A 20615-nucleotide genomic window follows, 5' to 3' on the forward strand; every position below is an offset into this window, starting at 1 on the left:
ACACACGTGATTGCTCTGCTTTCACTCCAGCCTCCATCCCTCTTTATTTTAAGCGCCGTCCTCTTCAGCTTCTGAAAGTTTTTGCTTCAGCCGTTTCAGATGGTGCTCAGGTTCTGGTTTGACTTTGACCCACTTCAGCAGTCTGTGGAGAATAGACCACCAGACACAGGCACAGACCGTGAGTGAGGGTGTGCGCACCCAAATGGAACCCTGCATCTCGTACTTCTCTGACAATCTGAGAGTCTGAGAGCATCCAGAATAAGCTGAGTTTATACAGGCAGGCTGCGTGACAGCGGGTCCTCAGGGCAGGCTGAGCTACTGTCCTTAACTGTCAGTCAAGCACCCGCTCTACACCCAATTACAGAGAGAGCGAGCAAGAGAGAGAGAGAGACTGAAAGAGAAACTCCCTAAATCTTATGAGACAATGCATCTTATTTCTAGACATTGATTTCTTGTTTTGTGAGCTGACATGAAATCACACAAGTAAATTAAAATCTAGTTAAGTTAAATAAGTTAACTTCTTTAAATCGAACGAGACATTCTCTGCACTGTGCCATCTTTTCTCAATCCATGAATCCCATTGTACACCGCACAAGTATTGATAGTACGATCAGCCTTGTGCAACGCCATCTACAGGAGCCTGAAGTTACTACCATCTTAAACACACAAAGTGACTCAATTTTTTATGTCATCATAAAACATTGCAACTTGGATCAACAGAAATGGTCCCAAATGGTCTCTTTACGATAAGATAGTTAAGATAGTTTTTTTTTTTTTTTTTTTTTTACCATTGTAGCAGCAGTTTAGTTGCAGCAGGGATGTTATGCTGGTAAGCTTTGTCTTTTGAGTGTTGCATCAGTGCGAGAATGGACGTTGTCCAGAGGAGAAAGGAAAACATACACCATTACCTCACTCTGTTCTGTTGGATGTGCTCAGAGGCAGATGTGTGTGTGTGTGTGTTTGTGTGTGTGTGTGTGTGTGTGTGTGTGTGTGTTGTGACATGCCACCCTTGAGGCGTGACTGGTGTGATAATGACCTGCTCGCTGCATGCTGTCGACCTTGTTACAGCGAGCCTTCCATCCATCCATTAGTGTGTGTGTGTGTGTGTGTGTGTGTATGAATATGTGCGCTTTGTGTGCATTAAACCAGGTGGTGGGATGCAGCAGCAATGCTGTATGTGTTATTGTCCCCAAGGTCCTACTGTATAGGGGTCACTGATCAGATTGCCTGTTTGAAAAACGATCAGTTGTGTCAGGTGTTCTGCTTACACACACACTTGGGTTTATTACTAAGCTTTGACTGAGTAACGTGTCTTATTTTTGACAGTATTCAAACATAAATTATCTATGCATGATTTGCTGAAGAGGTTGTGTTCACTTGTTTTACTTTAACCTTTTTATGTTCTGCTCAACTATTCGGTAGAGCACATTTTGAGTCACTATATATGCCACAAAGTGGGATCTGGACCGTTTGATGGACGTCAATATTTAATATTGTGGGGTAAAAACATTTAACATTTGTTAAATTGTGGGCTTTTATTAATGCCCCAAACAAATTAAAAATACAAAATATAAAATTCCATTGCTTTTTCGTTGCTGAGGACATTAACCTCTTATTCTCCAGGGTATATTTTGGTATGTCCATCTGAATTTACATGATCAAATCGTAAGGCAAATTATTCAGTAACTGCATGAAATAAATGTAAATTTTTATTTTATTTATTTATTTATTTTTTGTAAAAGTCTTTCAAATGAACAGAACATATGTTTTATGATCTACACATCGCTCTATGCTCACAATTTCCCAAAAATCTCTGACGCTCTTTGTGTTGTTTTATTAAAGCAATGTTTCCAGAGCAGATCACTGAAGAGACGCCGTCTGTTTATAGTTTAGAGCCCAGATTTGGGGAAAAACGGCTCGACTTTCAGTAGAAAAACTGAGTTCAGCTTCTTTTATTATAAGGGTTTAAAATGACGTCACCGTCTATTAGACTGGAGAGAAGAGCTACAGCCTCACACGACGCCCAGCTTCTGAATGGAGCTTATGGAGTATGAACGTTATGGAGAACATGACGAAGTGCGTTTTGGATCCACTCCTTCAACTCAAGTAGTTGAAAAGGATAAAGGGTTAAAAATCTGCAAAATACGAGGTGCTCAAACTTTCACACATAAAGGTATAACCAAGCACTCAGAGTAAGTCCTGTATGTGTATTTTTACTTGTAATATGGATCCATCGGCCCTTATTCATCAGAGTTGTGTTTGGTGTTGTCTGATCGCAAAACAAGCTCACAAATTTCATTGGCAGCTTTGTTAAATCATCAGTTTCGTATTTGCCGTCTGTATGATCAACGTCATGCCAGGTAGAAGTGCGTGTAAATATGACCTAAAAATATGATCAGTATCATCTATAATACTACTAATAATATAATAATAATCAGCAATATTAATCATTTCTGTGCATGGCAATCCAGAACAAAAGTGGATGTAGTTATTTTATGCACATTGGTGTAAATACACACTGCGGCTGTATGTCATGTTCCATTTAAAGACACGTCACATTGTTGTACCGTCTTTTTCATCTTCTTTCTTTCACATTTTTTTCTGTCCAGTGGTTGATATTTTAACAGTCTAATATATAATATTGTATACAAACACACTCACATTTTATAAGCCACGTTTCCCTCAGGGTTGCAGTGATATTGTGTGCGTGTGTGTATATATATATATATATATATATATATATATATATATATATATATATATATATATTGGTCAGTAGGGGGAGCAGTGCACTCATTGCCTCATTGCTTGACCTCAAACTCCACCTACTGAATACTGTGGTTTCATTGGCTCCTTGCTTGAATCCGCGCATGCTTCATGTAAATGGTTCTTAAATGAGGTGTATATAGGCTGGCGCTTGATTTCACGCACTGAATCTGATTCATCATTTGAATCTATTCATCGTTTATTTACACGATGTAGGAAAGTTTCATGAGTCGGACACAGAGTAGTTTGTACATCATTAAAGGTGGTTAAAATATTTATGTAACTTTGATTAATAAGGGTGAGTAATTTTAAGGGGCCATGTATATATGGCTGTTGTCAGAAGAAAATATTTGATTCCACATTTGTTTGTCGTTTTTCAGTTTTTGATATAATTTGAAAATGCCTGTTGCCCTTTACTTTGTGAATAAATTTCATGAAGAATGGACCAAATGAAACAACTCAGAATTGGGAAAAAAACTCTGACTTACATTGAAAGTAAACTATGTTTTTTTGCTTCTCCTGTACAGTTACCCTTTTGGAGACATGAGGTTTTCTTCCAACAACTGCCATATAGTTAACGGAACTTAATAGGGGGTCACTTTTCCCTTTAATCTCTTTACAGACAAGCTTTTACAGTAAGAGTATATATATTTAAGAGTATATTTATTTATACAGTATATATATATTTCAGGTTTACACACACAAATTGAAAAAGTGGGCGATCTTTTCAAATTTTATGATGAATGGACCAGAACAAATGGCCTAAAATTACTTGGAAAACTGTGTTTCCATTGACTTACAGTAGGTTTTTTCCTTATGCTGTAAAGGTATCATTTTGGAGATACGAGGTTTTGTTTCGAGAACAGCGATATGGTTTTTAAACAGACTGCTTAGGAGCTTCATTTCCATAAATGGACTCTATGAAGAGTAAAACTTGAACAATCTTCACATACTACATCAATTTCTTTTATTTCAGAAAAAAAATTTTAAATTTTAATTTTTAAAAAAAAATTTTGTGATGGGCCTTTAAAATTACATTCAAATTGCTCCACAGTTGAATATTGCTTAAGCAGATTTTTTGCCAAGATTGTGAAGGATAAAAAAGATTTTTTTAGATATTCTCTCTACTTCAAATAACATTTGATGTTCTCCTTTGCCAAAGTTCAGTTAATGACCATTACAAATAGCAAGAAAGTGAATGTAGAAAGTCAGGAAAGTTGAAATGGCAAACAAGAAAAAGTGTTGAAAGGGCCAGAGCCTTATTTTTACAGATATGAAACGGAGAGCGTAGCTATGATCTGGCTGTATGAGTGTTAGTCAAAACTTGTAGCATGTAGGCTAATTAAGTACAAACTCCGAAGAGGCCCTAATTAGTGTCTGAGTCAGCTACAGTGGACAACTTGACAGAAATGAAATAATATTAAAAAGCAGATGTAGAGAGAGAGAGACAGCTCCGGCTATTTTTAAAGGCCTGTCGCTCTGTCTGTGAATGCTGACACAGAACATAGAGGATAATTGGGCTCTTTCTTTGCTCGTCTGCACCACAAAATGTTTCATCACTGGCAGTTCTCGCAGTGTGATGATCGTCTTCGTGCTCTTTTGATGCTGTTCGGGTCTTGTTGAGCTCTGCAGTCAATTCAGTACACACACACACACACACACACACACACACATATATATATATATATATATATATATGTGTGTGTGTGAATGGGTGGGGCTAAACTGCTGTAGGCTCTGGAGGCGGGTTTAATATATATTATACCTGCCTCCAGAGCCTACAGCAGTTTAGCCCCACCCATTCACATTGAGGTTATGGGGTGTTTCAACCCAGAATGCTCTAAAAATTAGACACAATACTGCGCAGCCAATCAGAACAGAGGTCATTTACATATATCAGTCTTAAAGGCACAGTAACAAAAACTGGCCATTTAATTCTAAGGGATACAGAGAGGTTGGATGATGGTCATGTGAAAATGAATAACATCAACAAAAATGTAGGACATGAAAAAAGAAGGGTGAACGGGTTCTACACCATTCACGCTGTTCTAGTAAGTTCTCACCCATTCATACTGTTCTAGTAAGTTCTCACCCATTCATACTGTTCTAGTAAGTTCTCACCCATTCACACTGTTCTAGAAAATTCTCACCATTCACACTGTTCTAGAAAGTTCTCACCATTCACGCTGTTATAGTAAGTTCTCACCCATTCACGCTGTTCTAGTAAGTTCTCACCCATTGACACTGTTCTAGAAAGTTCTCACCATTCATGCTGTTATAGTAAGTTCTCACCCATTCACGCTGTTCTAGTAAGTTCTCACCCATTGACACTGTTCTAGAAAGTTCTCACCATTCATGCTGTTATAGTAAGTTCTCACCCATTCACGCTGTTCTAGTAAGTTCTCACCCATTGACACTGTTCTAGTAAGTTCTCACCCATTGACACTGTTCTAGTAAGTTCTCACCCATTGACACTGTTCTAGTAAGTTCTCACCCATTGACACTGTTCTAGAAAGTTCTCACCATTCACACTGTTCTAGAATATTCTCACCCATTTACACTGTTCTGGTAAATTCTTACCCATTCACGCTGTACAGATCCCGGACCACCGTCTACCTCACCTTTACTTTGAAGCTCATCTTTTTAAATGTCAGTGGTCAAGAGAACATGGCATAAACACAACAGAGGGCATGTTGCGGTGTTGATTTATGAGGGAGAAACGTGAAAACATGAGACAGGTTTTTAGACAGCTTCAACAACAGCAGTTTCTATAGTATAATCTTCCTTTCTATTAACAGCTCCAGCTTATCCTCATAAGCCAGATTTATTTGAAATAACTAGTCGACATGGTCTTCTCTTTTTTTAAGTTGTTCCTTTTGACTGCTTGATTTGCATTTTTGGCAGCATCTTGGTTTGAATGAAAAAAGTTTATAGTCTTCTTACAGACCGTGACCAAACTAAACAGGGGGGGCAGAATGCAGGCTGCATTGCTGCTGGCACTTTATCTAAAACTAGTCTTTAGTCATTATTCACTTACTGAGTGTGCACTCAGTAATCCAATCATAATCAGATTCCTGCAGTTATCTGATTATTTAAATGATCATATAAACAGCAAATTTCGTACATTGGAGTAAGGTCTAGAAATCCAGAGAGCTGGACTTTAGCTCAGTAATCAGATTTCTCAGTGCATGTGAACTCTTACTCTGATTTCTCAGTCTGCGCATGTGTGAAAACAGACTGCCGTACCAGAAATAAGCGAGCAGCGTTGCCGTGAGACGCTGCAAAACATTTTTGGAGCAACCTTGAAACCAAATACGTGCTTGACATTCTCATTAATTCAATTGAGGTTGTTCTCACACATCTACTCTGTTCTAGATTGTTCTCCTGTTTCACATTGTTCTAGATTGGTCTCCCGGTGCACACTATTCTAGAATGTTCTCCCCAATCACATTGTTGCTGTTGTTTTTTGGGGTTGGTGTGCGCTGGACTTTAAAGCACACAGGTGTTGCTGAGCTTTAGTGTCAATCAGAGTTGTAGTTTAAAGCCCCCTGACATACTTGATGGGTGGAACCGTAACACCCACGCTTGACGACATGAAGGATTTAAATATTTTTTATCTTCTAGATGATGTCTGTTCACATTTTCAGGTACAGTGGCCCAAGGTTTTAACAAACGACGGCATGAGTTTTGTGTTATCGTTTATGTCATCTTCTGTGAGTTTATCGGCTGGTTGCCAAGCAGAAATCAGATTACTGTCTGACTCATGTAGACCCTGAGGTTGCCCAATATCTGATTACTCAAGTGCATGTAAATGCTTTGATTGAATTACTGTGAAGCACTTGGAGCTGCCACTGGCATGAAAAGTGCTATATAAATAAAAATAATAATACTCATTATATTATTACCGACAAAATCAGATTTTCTGCAGTTATCAGATTATTAGTAGTGAGTGCACCCGCTGAGGCAGCCCAATTAAGAATCATTCAGTAAGCCTAAAAATTACAAAAAGGTTAGTCTTGTGGCGCTTACCAGTTTTACCACTTACCAATTTTATTCTACAGATCACACAGTGATTTTGTTTAGCATATTTCTTTAACATTCCCCCCAATCCCCCCTGAAAGTAGTACCACATACAGTAATAGCAACCTCTAGCCTGGCTTCCCTCTCTTCTCTATTTATTTCCCTCTCTCTCTCTATCTCTCTCTCTCTCTCTCTCTTCCTCTGTTTTTTTCTGTTCCTGTTGTCCAGGATGAGTAATGTTGTCTCTGCTGACTGTGTGAAAGTTTGTGTGTGTGTGTGGTCTTGCAGGGTTACATTGACAGCGGTCAGCAGTCACGTTCTTTCACAGAAACATCATTACACGCACACAGTGAGCTGCGGTTGAGTAATGAGGAGGTTAATGTAGTGTTGAGTCTGCTGACTGTTCCTGTATGTTCTGCTGAGGAGAGAGAAACCAGCCAGTCTGTCCATCTCCCCCCTCTTCTCTTCTCTGATGCTGCCAAATACTCTCCCATGTTCTGCTGCTCAAAGTTTGCTAAATCCTATACCCTATTCTAGTGCCCCCAAAGGTTGCCGACTCCTCTGCGCCTGTTCTACTGCCCCCAAAGGAGGTTTCCAAATCCTAGTCTCTAGTGCTACTCCCATAGAGAGTTGCCAAATTCTCTCCTGTTTTCTCATGCCTCTAAGGAGGTTGTCAAATCTCAGTCCCAGAAGAGGGCACCAAATGTAGTTTGTGAGAGGTCCCACTACTGTGTTAACTAATCTCTGTGGCTCCAAGTAACCTCTCCACTGCAGTCAGGTTGCTCAACTCTGAACAGTAATGTCTGAGAGAAGCTAAATTTCCTGACTCTGCTCCAAGACATTTACTCAAAGTTAGAAATATGCTGTTTATGTGTGTTAGATTTGTGCTGTGAGTCATACTAACAATCACATTGTGCTGTGTACTTTATACAGTAAAGTGCTGGCAGCAGTGCAACCAGCAAACATCAGCAAGTCTCATCAGTCTCAACCAAGACACCAACATTCACCACCAAATTCTGTCTTTCACCGATAGACACTCACCTCATCCACAACATTCACCTCATCCACTTATCAAACACGTCCTAACATTAACATTTTCCACCAGTCATTCTCCACCAAATGCTGTTCACCAATAAACACCAGGATTCTCTCAACATTAACATTTTCCAACTCCATAATTCCATAATTCACCACCAAAGTCCAACATTCATCACTGAACACCATGATTCTCTGAACACCAGCATTCTTCACCAAATATTGTCATTCTTCACCAAACACCATTATTCACCAAACATCAACACTTATCATCAATCACCAGTGTTCTCTCCACCAAACACTAACATTCCCTAACACCAACATTCACCTCCAACACCAACATTCACAACCAAAAGCAATCATTCTCCACTAAACACCATTGTTCACCACCGAATTCTGTCATTCACCACCAGACACCAGCATTCATCTCTAAACACCTTGTGTCTCAGCAGCAAACCAACTATTCAATATATTCAAACATCTTCATTCATCACCAAACACCATGATTCTTCCACCATTCATTCACCGCTAAACACCAACGTTCACCACCAGATTCCATAATTAATCACCAAACTCTATCATTCACCATCAAACACCTTCACTATCCACCAGACACATTCACCCCCAAACACCATCATTCCTCACCAAATACTAACATTCACCGCCAAACACCATCATTCTTCACCAAACACTAACATTCACCCCCAAACACCATCATTCTTCACCAAACTCTAACATTCACAACCAAACACCATCATTCTTCACCAAACTCTAACATTCACAACCAAACACCATCATTCTTCACCAAACACTAACATTCACAACCAAACACCATCATTCTTCACCAAACTCTAACATTCACAACCAAACACCATCATTCTTCACCAAACTCTAACATTCACAACCAAACACCATCATTCTTCACCAAACTCTAACATTCACAACCAAACACCATCATTCTTCACCAAACACTAACATTCACCCCCAAACACCATCATTCTTCACCAAACACTAACATTCACCCCCAAACACCATCATTCTTCACCAAACTCTAACATTCACATCCAAACACCATCATTCTTCACCAAACTCTAACATTCACAACCAAACACCATCATTCTTCACCAAACTCTAACATTCACAACCAAACACCATCATTCTTCACCAAACTCTAACATTCACAACCAAACACCATCATTCTTCACCAAACACTAACATTCACCCCCAAACACCATCATTCTTCACCAAACACTAACATTCACCCCCAAACACCATCATTCTTCACCAAACTCTAACATTCACATCCAAACACCATCATTCTTCACCAAACTCTAACATTCACAACCAAACACCATCATTCTTCACCAAACTCTAACATTCACAACCAAACACCATCATTCTTCACCAAACACTAACATTCACAACCAAACACCATCATTCTTCACCAAACACTAACATTCACCCCCAAACACCATCATTCTTCACCAAACACTAACATTCACCCCCAAACACCATCATTCTTCACCAAACATCAGTGCTTACCAACAGTCACTAGTGTTCTCACCAGTAAATGCTAACATTTCCCAACAAACACCATCATTCACATCCAACACCAATTTTCACAAGCAAAAACAATGTTCTAGAAAAAGAACTGTCAAGCCAAATGAACCAGTGTGATTGGGGGAGAATGTTGTAGAACGTTGTTGAATGGGAGGAGAACAGTCTAAAAACTAGAAAAGTTGTTAAAGAGCGTTTGGTCTCTATGCTGCATTTCTAACTGTTTCCTGTTGGTCCAGTGGCTTTGTTGGTGGTATAAATCCCTGGAGTCTGTTTCTGCAGTCCATTTACTCTCTATATATAGAGCTTCATTTGTTTTAACTGGACAGCCATTAGCTACTGATGCGGCTTATTCCGAACCGGAAGCCCAGTGGGTCTGTCGCGATCGATAATGCGAGTTTCACACTGGCTCACTGTGGTGCCCTCTGTTCTGGGAGAGGGAATGTATTCGAGATTTGTGTTAGCATTAGAAGAGATGCTGTTTGTGTCTAATGTAAATGTGTGTGTGTGATATGTGGGTTGGTTCTCCTCTGGAGGTTTGAGATAAGTGGGATTGTTAGTCTGTGAGCCACGCGGTTTGTGTGTGTATATGTGTGGCCCATGGTAGCTGGAGCTTTGATTAGAGAAGAGCTTTCTTCTGTGCCTCATTAGCACTAACTGTGGGCTGTGGGGTCAACAGGGGTCAAGCTCATGGGGACGGCTGAAGACATGCATGGCTGTCTTTTATGGTGTGATTTTTAGCATTTGATTTTAGGCTACACTCAGTTTTATGTGCTCATTTTCTTTCTGCACCGCGTTTCACCAAAGCCAGGTTTTCCTTATGTCACACACACTTATGTCATAAGTTTGGGCTCCCCTCATTAAAAAGTGTCAAGTTTTGTTGATTTTCCAAGTTCTCATCCCGTACAGAACCCATTTCTGCTTATATTAATGCACAATTGCAAATACAATTCCACATTTGCTCATTTTTTTATTTGCTAAATGTAACATATTAGAAAAAATGCTTTAGTTTTTCCAAAGTGTTAAGGTCAGCAAACAAGTACAGATTGTACTTCATATTAAATTTGTTTCCTGTAGAGTTTGTTTTACAACAAAACATGTAATTTGACTCAGGGTGCTCAAACTACTGCATAGTACTGTAAATATTACAATAAAACTGTTAAACAACTTTTAAAATATAGAAAATCAAAAGGTCCATACAGATTATCTACATACACGTCAATTTTTAATTAAACACTTCCTAAATTGCGAGATGATGAGCTCTGTAGGTGACAGAGCTTCCATCTTTTCCACTCTGGAAAAGCACCCAGGAGGAGAAGTCAGTCAGATCCTGCAGGCTGACTATAAAGTTGGCTCCAGGTACATGTAAAAAAATTTAATTTAAGTTGGCCTAAAATGTTAAATAACCCACTGCATAGATGTTTCAATTTTCTCAACTCAATCAGAACATCTGAACAACCCTCACCAGGGGACCAGCCGTATGTCTGGAGAATGAAGTTTATTCATTGGGCACAGGTACCAGAGACCCAGCCAGCCTGTAAGACAATAGATGACAGTTTTATAGCTGAACTACAAAGTGCACCTATATAGTAAGTGGAACTGATCAAATGGACAATGGGTGTAGAAACAACGAGGTGGTCATAGTTCTATGCCTGATTGGTGTGTGTGATGACCATGTGTGATGCAAACACTTGAGTTACTAGAAAATACAACCCGCTAGAAGCTCACTCGTCCTGCAGTGATGTTTTTCCTATCCGGATGCATGAGGGTTTATCACAGAGGAGAAAGAGAATTACAGACATCTGCCTGTAATACTAATCCAATCCGAGTAGAGCTATTGTTTGCTTCTAAATACAATACTATAACCTTTGTTTTGTTTCTTTTCTGCTTCTCTGACTTTTTCCCTGCTCTTTATCTGTCTGTTTTTCTTCCCTTGCATTTGTGCATAGATGACTCAGGTGAGGAGGAGCCCACGTCCCGCTCTGACCGCAGTGAACTGCAGGGGGCGCTGAAGACCTTGGCCAGTAAGCTGGATGACCTGTGTACGTGTAATGAGCTGATAGCGAAGCACGGCGCGGCCCTGCAGCGCTCCCTCAGCGAACTCGAGGCCCTGCGTGTCCCACTCGAGGGTAGCGAGAAGATCAAGGCCGTCAATGAGAGAGCCACTCTGTTCCGCATCACCTCCAATGCTATGATCAACGTGAGTAAACATGCCAGGTCATCCGCTGGCTTTACATGGAAACTTTCAATGGGGATGTTAATTATATTAAATACTAATGAGAACTAGAACTAACAGCTAATCAGAGTTGCATGCAGTTTGATTATATAACATTCATTTATTCCAGCTCAGTTCAGTTCAGTTCATTTCGTAGGCCTAACCGGTCATCATGGGACTAGAGGGATGCTGTAGCTGACAGGTTTTTTCCCACTCTGACCTCTGCTGGGCTGCAGCAGGCTGGTCAAACACGTGAACGTCTGTCCGCTGAAGATGTTCGCCAGACAATTCTTCCACTGTTGACCTTGTAGTCAGCCTCCCTCAAGGGTATTCTGAAGGATGGTGTTGGACATTGTGTTGTGGTGAGTCACATGGCCAAACCAGGGAAGCTTGTGGTGCTATATTATTGTCAGAAGGGGTTCATAGTGGTCCTCCAGAGAGGTGATTGGTCTTGTGGTTGTTTATGCTTTTGAAACAGTTGTCAGTGCCTTACTAGCTTTTATATTAGTGGTGTCAATGGATTTAAAAACAATCAAATTAATCACAGTAATAGGTTGCGATTAATCATGATTAATCGTGACATTTAAATAGTGTTTACTTGTATTTTTGTAAACGGCAGTGAAAAGCATGGCAAAATTGTGCTTCTGCTGTGCAGGCACTGCCTTAAGTATGTCTTTGTTGTGTTGGACCCACTTTTATCATTTCGGGAGTTGAATTCCAGCATGTGGGTACATCCTGGATGAGTGTCTCCTCTTCTTGACCATGAGAGGCTGAACTTTCAGCTCTGCTGTGTTAGCAGGACTGTGTTTGAAATGTCCGACTTTTTTACAGCACATGGCTAAAGCATCAACAAATGCAATGTCACAGAGGGCCACTGTGATTACGCTCTGTATTATGTGCGCTGCACAGGGCAAATGTTCAAAAGTTAGATTCCTTGCTGCCACAGTCATATTGCGAGCGCTATCGGTCCCTATAGTGGTGACATAGTCATCCAATTCCAGATGGAACTTTTTAACATGAAACTTGCCATTCAGCACAGCAGGGGATATTTCCTCAGTCATCATGTTATCTACGTTTGTGCCTTTCAGTTAATCCGAGTGGGAATTACAGGAGGAACGTGGGGTCAAACTTAATATAATTAATTAGATTTTTCATGTACATACAACACTATAGAAATGAAACTTGGATATAATTGTGCCCAATTATGTCGTTGTCCCTCTCTGGTGTCATGTGACTCGTTAGAGTTAGGTGTGAATGGGGAGCAGGGCTGTTAAATTTGGTGTTTTGGCTACACTTCACTCATACTGGCCTCTGGATATTCAACTTGGCACCTCATGGCAAAGAACTCTGAGGAATTCTGTGAGAAACAGAATTCTTGCTCTCCACAAAGACGGCCTAGGCTATAAGAAGATTGCTAACACCCTGAAACTGGACTATAGCACAGTGGCCAAGGTCGTACTGCAGTTTTCCAGGACAGGTTCAACTCAGAACAGGCCTTGCCAGGGTCGACCAAAGAAGTTGAGTCTACATGTTCAGTGTCATATCCAGAGGTTGGCTTCAAAAAATAGACACATGAGTGCTGCCAGCATTGCTGCAGAGGTTGAAGAAGTGGGAAATCAGTCTGTCAGACCATGCGCCGCACAATGTATCAACTCTGTCTGCATGGCCGTCGTTCCAGAAGGAAGCCTCTTCTGAAGCTGGCGCATAAGAAAACAGTTTGCTGAAGACAAGCAGTCCAAGAACATGAATGAGACCAAGAGAAACTTGTTTGGCTCAGATGGTGTCCAGCATGTGTGGTGGCACCCTGGTGGCGAGTACCAAGACAAGTTTCTCTTGCCTACGGTCAAGCATGGTGGTGGTAGCATCATGGTCTGGAGCTGTATGAGTGCTGCTGGGACTGGGGAGCTGCAGTTCATTGAGGGAAACATGAATTCCAACATGTACTGTGACATTCTGTAGCAGAGCATGATCACCTCCCTTCGGAAACTGCTCTGCGTGGCAGTTTTCCAACTCGGTAACGACCCCAAACACACCTTAGATAGATAGATAGATAGATGGATGGATGGATGGATGGATGGATGGATAGATAGATAGATAGATAGATAGATAGATAGATAGATAGATAGATAGATAGATAGATAGATAGATAGATAGATAGATAAGCACTGTGTCCACTCACTGTCCACTCTATTAGACACTTCTACCTTGTCAGTCCACCTTGTAGATGTAAAGTCAGAGACGACAGCTCATCTGCTGCTGCACAGTTTGTGTTGGTCATCCTCTAGTCCTTCATCGGAGGTCACAGGACGCTGCGCACAGGTGTTGGCAAATATTTTTGGTTGGTGGACGATTCTCAGTTCATCAGTGACACTGAGGTGTTTATAAAGCAGCAGTGTTGTATCTGATCCGTTCAGAACAGCGTAACATACAATAACACACCAACACCACCACGTCAGTGTTACTGCAGTACTGAGAATGATCCACCACCCAAATAGTACCTGCTCTATGAGGGTCTATGGGGGTCCTGACGACTGAAGATCAGGGTAAAAGGGGGTAACAAAGTAACAGAGAAACAGATGGACTACAGTCTGTAACTGTAGAACTACAAAGTGCAGCTATACAGTAAGTGGAGCTGATAAAATGGACAATGAGTGTAGAAACAAGGAGGTGGTAATAATAATGTTATGCCTGGATGGGGTTTATATATTTATTCTTGCATCAATAACTCAGACCACTGTAATAATATACATTATGATGTAAGAGCATCAATTTTTTCTCAGATTAGTGTTTTTCTGCTGTAACAAAGCCATTTAAACTCTCATTGAGCTTGATAATTAGAAAATGAGCGCGATCAGGTACCTTAAGTGAGGGAAAGCATTAATGTTTGCCTCATCAGAGGCCTCTAGGCCTGGAGTCAGATCGCCCTGCTCAGCAAATTAGACACCACAAGTGCACAGGCACCTCAAACCAGTGGAGATATTTATTTCTACTCTGGCTTCCACCCAGCTGAGCCAGGTTAACTGTGAGTAGAATAAAAAAAATTGAGGACTGGTTTGAGATCCCCTGCAGGACACCATCTGTGGACCACATGGGCTTCTTACTAGCTGTGTACGTTAGATAGAGGTACGGTGCTGGTGTTCCTACTAATGTCAACATAGTTAATTTACTGTAATCACAGGTTCCTCCTTGTGTCTGCTGAAGTCATCAGATTTAGAAACAGGATCAATTGATAAGCGTCAGTAGCATATTTCACACTGTTGGAACCAGTGAGCTAGATACACTCTTAAAAGTGAAGGTTCCTCACTTGTTCTTGGCTTGGAAATATAGTTTCAGGCAAAATCAGACAGTCAGTGTGAATCAGAAATCCTAACGCATTTCATTTTATACCGTGATTGAAAAAATGAGAGTGTTTTATTTTGATGATTGGTGGGGTTGGTGGGTGGGGGGTAAAACATGATATCATTAGTTAATTAGTCTTTTTTCCCTGGTCGGTGTGCATAAATCTGTACAGATTATGGAAAAATTACAGGATTATGGGATTATCAGATACTTTTGTTTTTTGGTATGATATGATTAATCATACGTAATATGACCAGGAACGTGAACGAACAAGGTAAATAGGTTACCTTTGATTTCAGGTTGGCTTTAATTGTTACAGAACCTTTGTCTCATTGACTGATTTCCTACTACTTATTTACTACTCCGTTCCATTAAGAGGTTCTTTAGTGACCAGAAGTGGCTCTTCTGTACAAATGGATTGACCCTGAGGTAAAGCAGAACAACAGAACAAAAGACAGATAACAGCATTCTAGGTTCCCAAATAATGAGAGAGAAGTGACAATTTGGATGAGGTTTTATTCTTTATTTTAATGTGCGAAGTGAATATTATTACACATGTATTTTTCCAAATAAGCTCATGAGCAGAGTAACAGTATAACTGCTCAGGACCTTCCAGGCTGAATGAGGTTAATAACGGTGTTGGGTGAAAATCGACTCATTATGGAGCCTAATGGCTGTAGGTAGGAATGACATGCCAGGTTGAGCATTAACTAATTATCCTTTTTTTTTCCTTGTAAATTGAATAGGAAGAACTGTACCTTATCCTGACCCTGTTTAACCTGTACAAATCACAGATCTAAACAAAAAAACATTGAGTGCGTTTACATAATCCAACAACTGCAGAAAATCAGATTTTGTCAGTAATCCAATCAACACGTTTACATGCGCTTGAGTAATCAGATAATAGGGAAACTCCGGGTCTACATGAATCAGGCAGCAACTGGATTTCTGCTTTGCAACCAGCCAGTAAACTCAGAGAAGAAGCTATTTTTTATAGCATCGCTCCGCTTTACCCGAGAATATGAACATGGGTCATCTAAAAGAAGAAGAATATTCAAATCCTTTATTTCGTGTTTGCTTTCAGAGGTTCAAGTGTTTTGCTGCATCTCGTGACATCTACCTTCTGTTCTCGCTCATGCACAGACTGAGAAATCTGAAAGAAATCAGAGTAAGAGTTCACCTGCACTCAGAAATCTGATTACTGAGCTAAAATCCAGCTCTCGGTATCGGATTTCTTAATCGGATTTCTAGATCGGAGTATGGTATTTACGGATTTCGGATAATCGGATCACTGCAGAAATTCATTTATGATGGGGTTATTGAGTGCATGTATACACACCTTGTTTTCTTCACTATTTATCATTCATATTTCATTAGACGAGTGTAGAAACTCTGATAGGTATTGTAACGTTTGTATATTTACGCATTACGAGGAAAGGAGATATTTTATTATGGCTGGACTTGGACGGAAAGTTGTTTAAATTCCCAGGTTTGTTTTGCAGAAACAGGGCATTTTTGTGACGTTGCCATGCGTGTGATGGATATAAATCAGAAAATGGCCTATTTAAGAAGCGCAGACTCTTCTTTTGATACCATTTAAAATGTAGAAGTAATTAATTGGGCAACATAATGTGTAATAACATTTGAATAGTGTACCAATGAGTGTTCATAGCATATTAATACACAAGTTCTGCAAAGAGTAAAGCTCCATTTGCATGGTGAACTGATATGTTACAAGCTTTCTGGATTGGGCTTAGTGGAGGAAAGACAGCTCTAATTATCTAAGCCCTGACCCACTGGGCCTCGAGTTCTTCTTCTAGAACACTAGTTTTTGGCTGCGTGGTTCCGAGTCCTCTCCACAGAAGTGCAGTCAATGCGATGTCATTGAGTTTGGCCCTGGGATGGATCCTAGCAGCAGCCTCATAATAGCCTCCACCGGCCGTATCGATTTCACTGCTGCATATTCTCCAGTTTGTTGTTCGTTGTGGGCTTTTTGGCTCTGGCGGTCAATGCGGTGATGAATGCGGGAAGAGATTTTAGTGGACATTGTTTTATTTTCTCTCTGCTGATCAATACGGCAGGGTTTGTGTTCAAAGCAGTCATGTCTGGTCAATTTTACCATCTTTCTTAATCGGAACTCTTCTATACCAAACGGTGGACATTGCGATGATCACTAATGTGGTCAGTGCGTGTGGTGCTTGCGTTAGCCTGTGTGTTTTGGGGGTCATTATTTACAAGTGTAGCGTAAAGGCAAAGAAGATCTATTACTGCAGTCCTACTGGAGCCAGATTTGCTTTGGTTATGACCATTGAAATCTGTGATTTCATCCAGTGTGAACCTGCAGTGTGTTTTAAGTCAAACAGTTGGTGTGTCTTGTCTCTACTTGTTATGACAGGCATAGAAGAAAAGCCAGTATTTGAAGAATACAACAATTTCCCTACTAAGTATCTCACAAAAAGTGAATACACAATTTTGTGTGCAAAGGTTTGGTCACTTCTGGTCAAATGACTTGTTTTATTGATTTTTCTCAGTAAAACACAGTTAATACAGAACACACTCCTGCACATTTAATGCTTAGTTACTGTGTGTTTGCTGAATGAACATATCACACAGAAAAATATGACCCATAAAATCTGCCCTGTGCAAAAGTTATGGAATATTTTGATGTTATTTTTTTCCCCCCAAATATATTAAACTCAGCAGTTAAATAGGATTTCTGCACTAAACTTTAAAGAGAATGCTATCATTATGACTGAGGTGTCCTTGAGCAAGACACCTAACCCCCAACTGCTCCCCGGCCGCTGTGGATTGGGCTGCCCACCGCTCCAGGCAAGTGTGTTCACTGCCCCCTAGTGTGTATGTGGTGTTTCACTTCATGGATGGGTAAAATGCGGAGGTGGAATTTCCCCGTTGTGGGACTAATAAGTGTCACTTCATCTTAATTAACTTACTTTCACTTAAATCAGGTCCCACTTTGTATTAAGTGTCTGTAATAACTGTGTAGTTACATGTGTACAACAAATGCAACAACAATGTAACTACTAGTGATTTAGTCAGTGGCACAGTTGGATTACAGATGTCCACCGTATTTAATTACACATCTGTATCGATTTCAGTTTTGCCACATATAACTACACAATACATAATAATAATTTTAATAGCTGTAACAGGTTATTGTCTCGCTATATTACTACTCCATTATTACACAGTACCTACATACCAACTACACAGACACTGTCCACTTACTTTGAAGTGTAACGTTGACACTACACTACAGGAAAGTTCCTGTGTAGTTGGTATATAGTTACAATGTATTTACATTTACATTTACATTTATAGCATTTGGCTGACGCTCTTGTCCAGAGCGACTTACAATTTGATCATTTTACACAGGTAGGCCAAGGCGGTGTTAGGAGTCTTGCCCAAGGACTCTATTGGTATAGTGTAGGGTGCTTGCCCAGGTGGGGATTGAACCCCAGTCTACAGTGTAGAAGGCAGAGGTGTTAACCACTACATTAACCAACCTCCTCTAACCAATTTACTGAATGATACTCAATGTAGCGTGATTAGGTTACCTTGTTACACAGTTATTACACAGTAATTATACAAAACATAACTGATGTTATATAAAACATGCTTCCTTTAACTGCTGGAAAAGGCTTCTGATCTGTAGTGTGTCAAAAAGATGTACTATGCAGTTACATGAGGCAAAACTGAAGTTGATACACATGTGTAATTGCATAAGGTGGACTCCTGTAATCCATCTGTACCACTGGCAAAATCATCAATATTACAATGTTGTTGCATGTTATTCATGTGCAACTACAGTTATTCAAGACACTTGATTTAAAGTGGGACCTGTCCTGCCCAAAGCCTCAGGCACCTGGATAACCAAAGGCAGCTAACACCTATTTTAAACCTATTTGAGAGGAATTCTCTCAAAAAGTTACTGGTATGGTGAGTATGTAATAAGGGGTTTATAACTGTCTGCTTATATGATGCTTATACAGAAGTATTCTGTACATCTGTTTGGTTTTCCGTTTACTTCAGGTTGGTCACCGCTGTGATGTGTTGGTGCTACATTGTTGTGAGATATGACTTTGCAGCTACTTTTCGTATGCAAAAGTTTGTGCGCCCCTGCTCAAATGATCGATTTTGTTGGATTGGAGTGTAAGTAAGTGAACACATCCTCTACAGAGAACACAGTTCTGCACATTGTAATACACAGGCAGTGTTTATTTGCTGAGTTTAACATTTTGGAAAAAAGATTTAACATCAAATATAGCTCGTGGAAATGTTTTATTTTTTTTATTATGGACTAAAGTTGGAAGAAAACGCGATAGTTTTGTTCCCTGTGTCTTATTTTCACTTGGAAACGTCAACAAAACGTAAATTGGCTAAGCCATCACTTGTGTCTCTGTTTGTGGCTTGCGTGGTGGACAGAGGGAGGTTTACTCTGTCTTTTTTACCATACCGGCTGTCCAGCTGGTTTGTTATGTGATTTATTAATTTTTTTATGTTATATCCACTCTATGATAATAATAATTTTAGAGTGAATTACTTTGTTTCAATCCGTTTTAATCGAGTTTTGAAATTGCGCAAATTCTTTAACCCACGCCAGTCGGCCAGTGAAATTCTGCACAAATTATGTTTCTATGCTCACTGTCCATTTTATCAGCTCCACTTACTGTATAGCTGCACTCTGTAGTTCTACAGTTACAGACTGTAGTCCATCTGTTTCTCTGATACTCTGTTACCCTGTTCTTCAGTGGTCTGGACCCCCATGGACCCTCACAGAGCAGGTACTATTTGGGTGGTGGGTCATTCTCAGTACTGCAGTGACACTGACATCGTGGTGGTGTGTTAGTGTGTGTTGCGCTGGTCTGAGTGGATCAGACACAGCAGTGCTGCTGGAGTTTTTAAGCACCTCAGTGTCACTGCTGGCCTGAGAAGAGTCCACCAACCAAAAATATCCAGCTTACTGTAGTGCATACAAACTTTTACAGCTCACCTTCACATGCACGTGGCTAGTCTGCGCTGACTGTGGACAGAGAGCAGAGAATTGACCGATCCGTGCTCCGCCCCCACACATACATTCTTTCCTCACAGTTGAACAAGCTTTACAGAATGCTGACAACATCTCATCCAGCAGTTACTTCATACACCGTTTCTTTTGTGTGTGTGTTAAAGGTCACAGTGATAGGGTAGATTTAGTGTAGCTCTTTGTTATTTACTCAGGTTAACATTTGCAAATTCCTCTAGATTCAATGCAACAGTAGCTTAGCATTTTAAACTGGAAACCCAATGTGATGCTGTGAATCTTAACTTCATCCCTTGCTCATCAAGTTCCCCACGTAAAGATTGTCCGACCTCGCAACAGTCACTGTGAAGGCAATTGTGGGCAGAGCATGTCTGGCCATCACTGCATTGTTAGGGTTTTGTGCGATGAGGAGGGGAGAGAGTTTACAATGAGGAAGGAAACACAACACACACACTCACGCACACACACTTCTCTCACCCTGGAACATTAGAGGAATTCCAAAGCTTCCCTTTCCCATCCACCCTGAAGAGAGGCACACATTCTGCTGAGAATGACTCCAGGTAGGTGCTGCTGTCTCTCTTTGGCCTCCAAATTGCAGATTTTCGGGGCTTACATAGATGATTTTGTATTTTGTGTTGGCGT

At 40.4% G+C, this 20615-nt stretch overlaps 1 protein-coding gene across 6 annotated transcripts in view; it reads left to right on the forward strand.

Moving 5' to 3' along the window:
* The window catches only part of LOC108435368 (oxysterol-binding protein 2-like), a 128313-nt gene that overhangs the window by 74709 nt on the left and 32989 nt on the right, over window positions 1–20615 (forward strand). For all 6 annotated transcript variants that reach the window (XM_017711178.2, XM_017711179.2, XM_017711181.2 and 3 more), the window contains one exon: window positions 11328–11578. In XM_017711178.2, the coding sequence (XP_017566667.1) occupies window positions 11328–11578 (251 nt within the window). The remainder of the gene's footprint in view (window positions 1–11327; window positions 11579–20615) is intronic.

This window comes from Pygocentrus nattereri, chromosome 20 (assembly GCF_015220715.1).
Source record: "Pygocentrus nattereri isolate fPygNat1 chromosome 20, fPygNat1.pri, whole genome shotgun sequence".
Classification (NCBI taxonomy): Eukaryota; Metazoa; Chordata; class Actinopteri; order Characiformes; family Serrasalmidae; genus Pygocentrus; species Pygocentrus nattereri.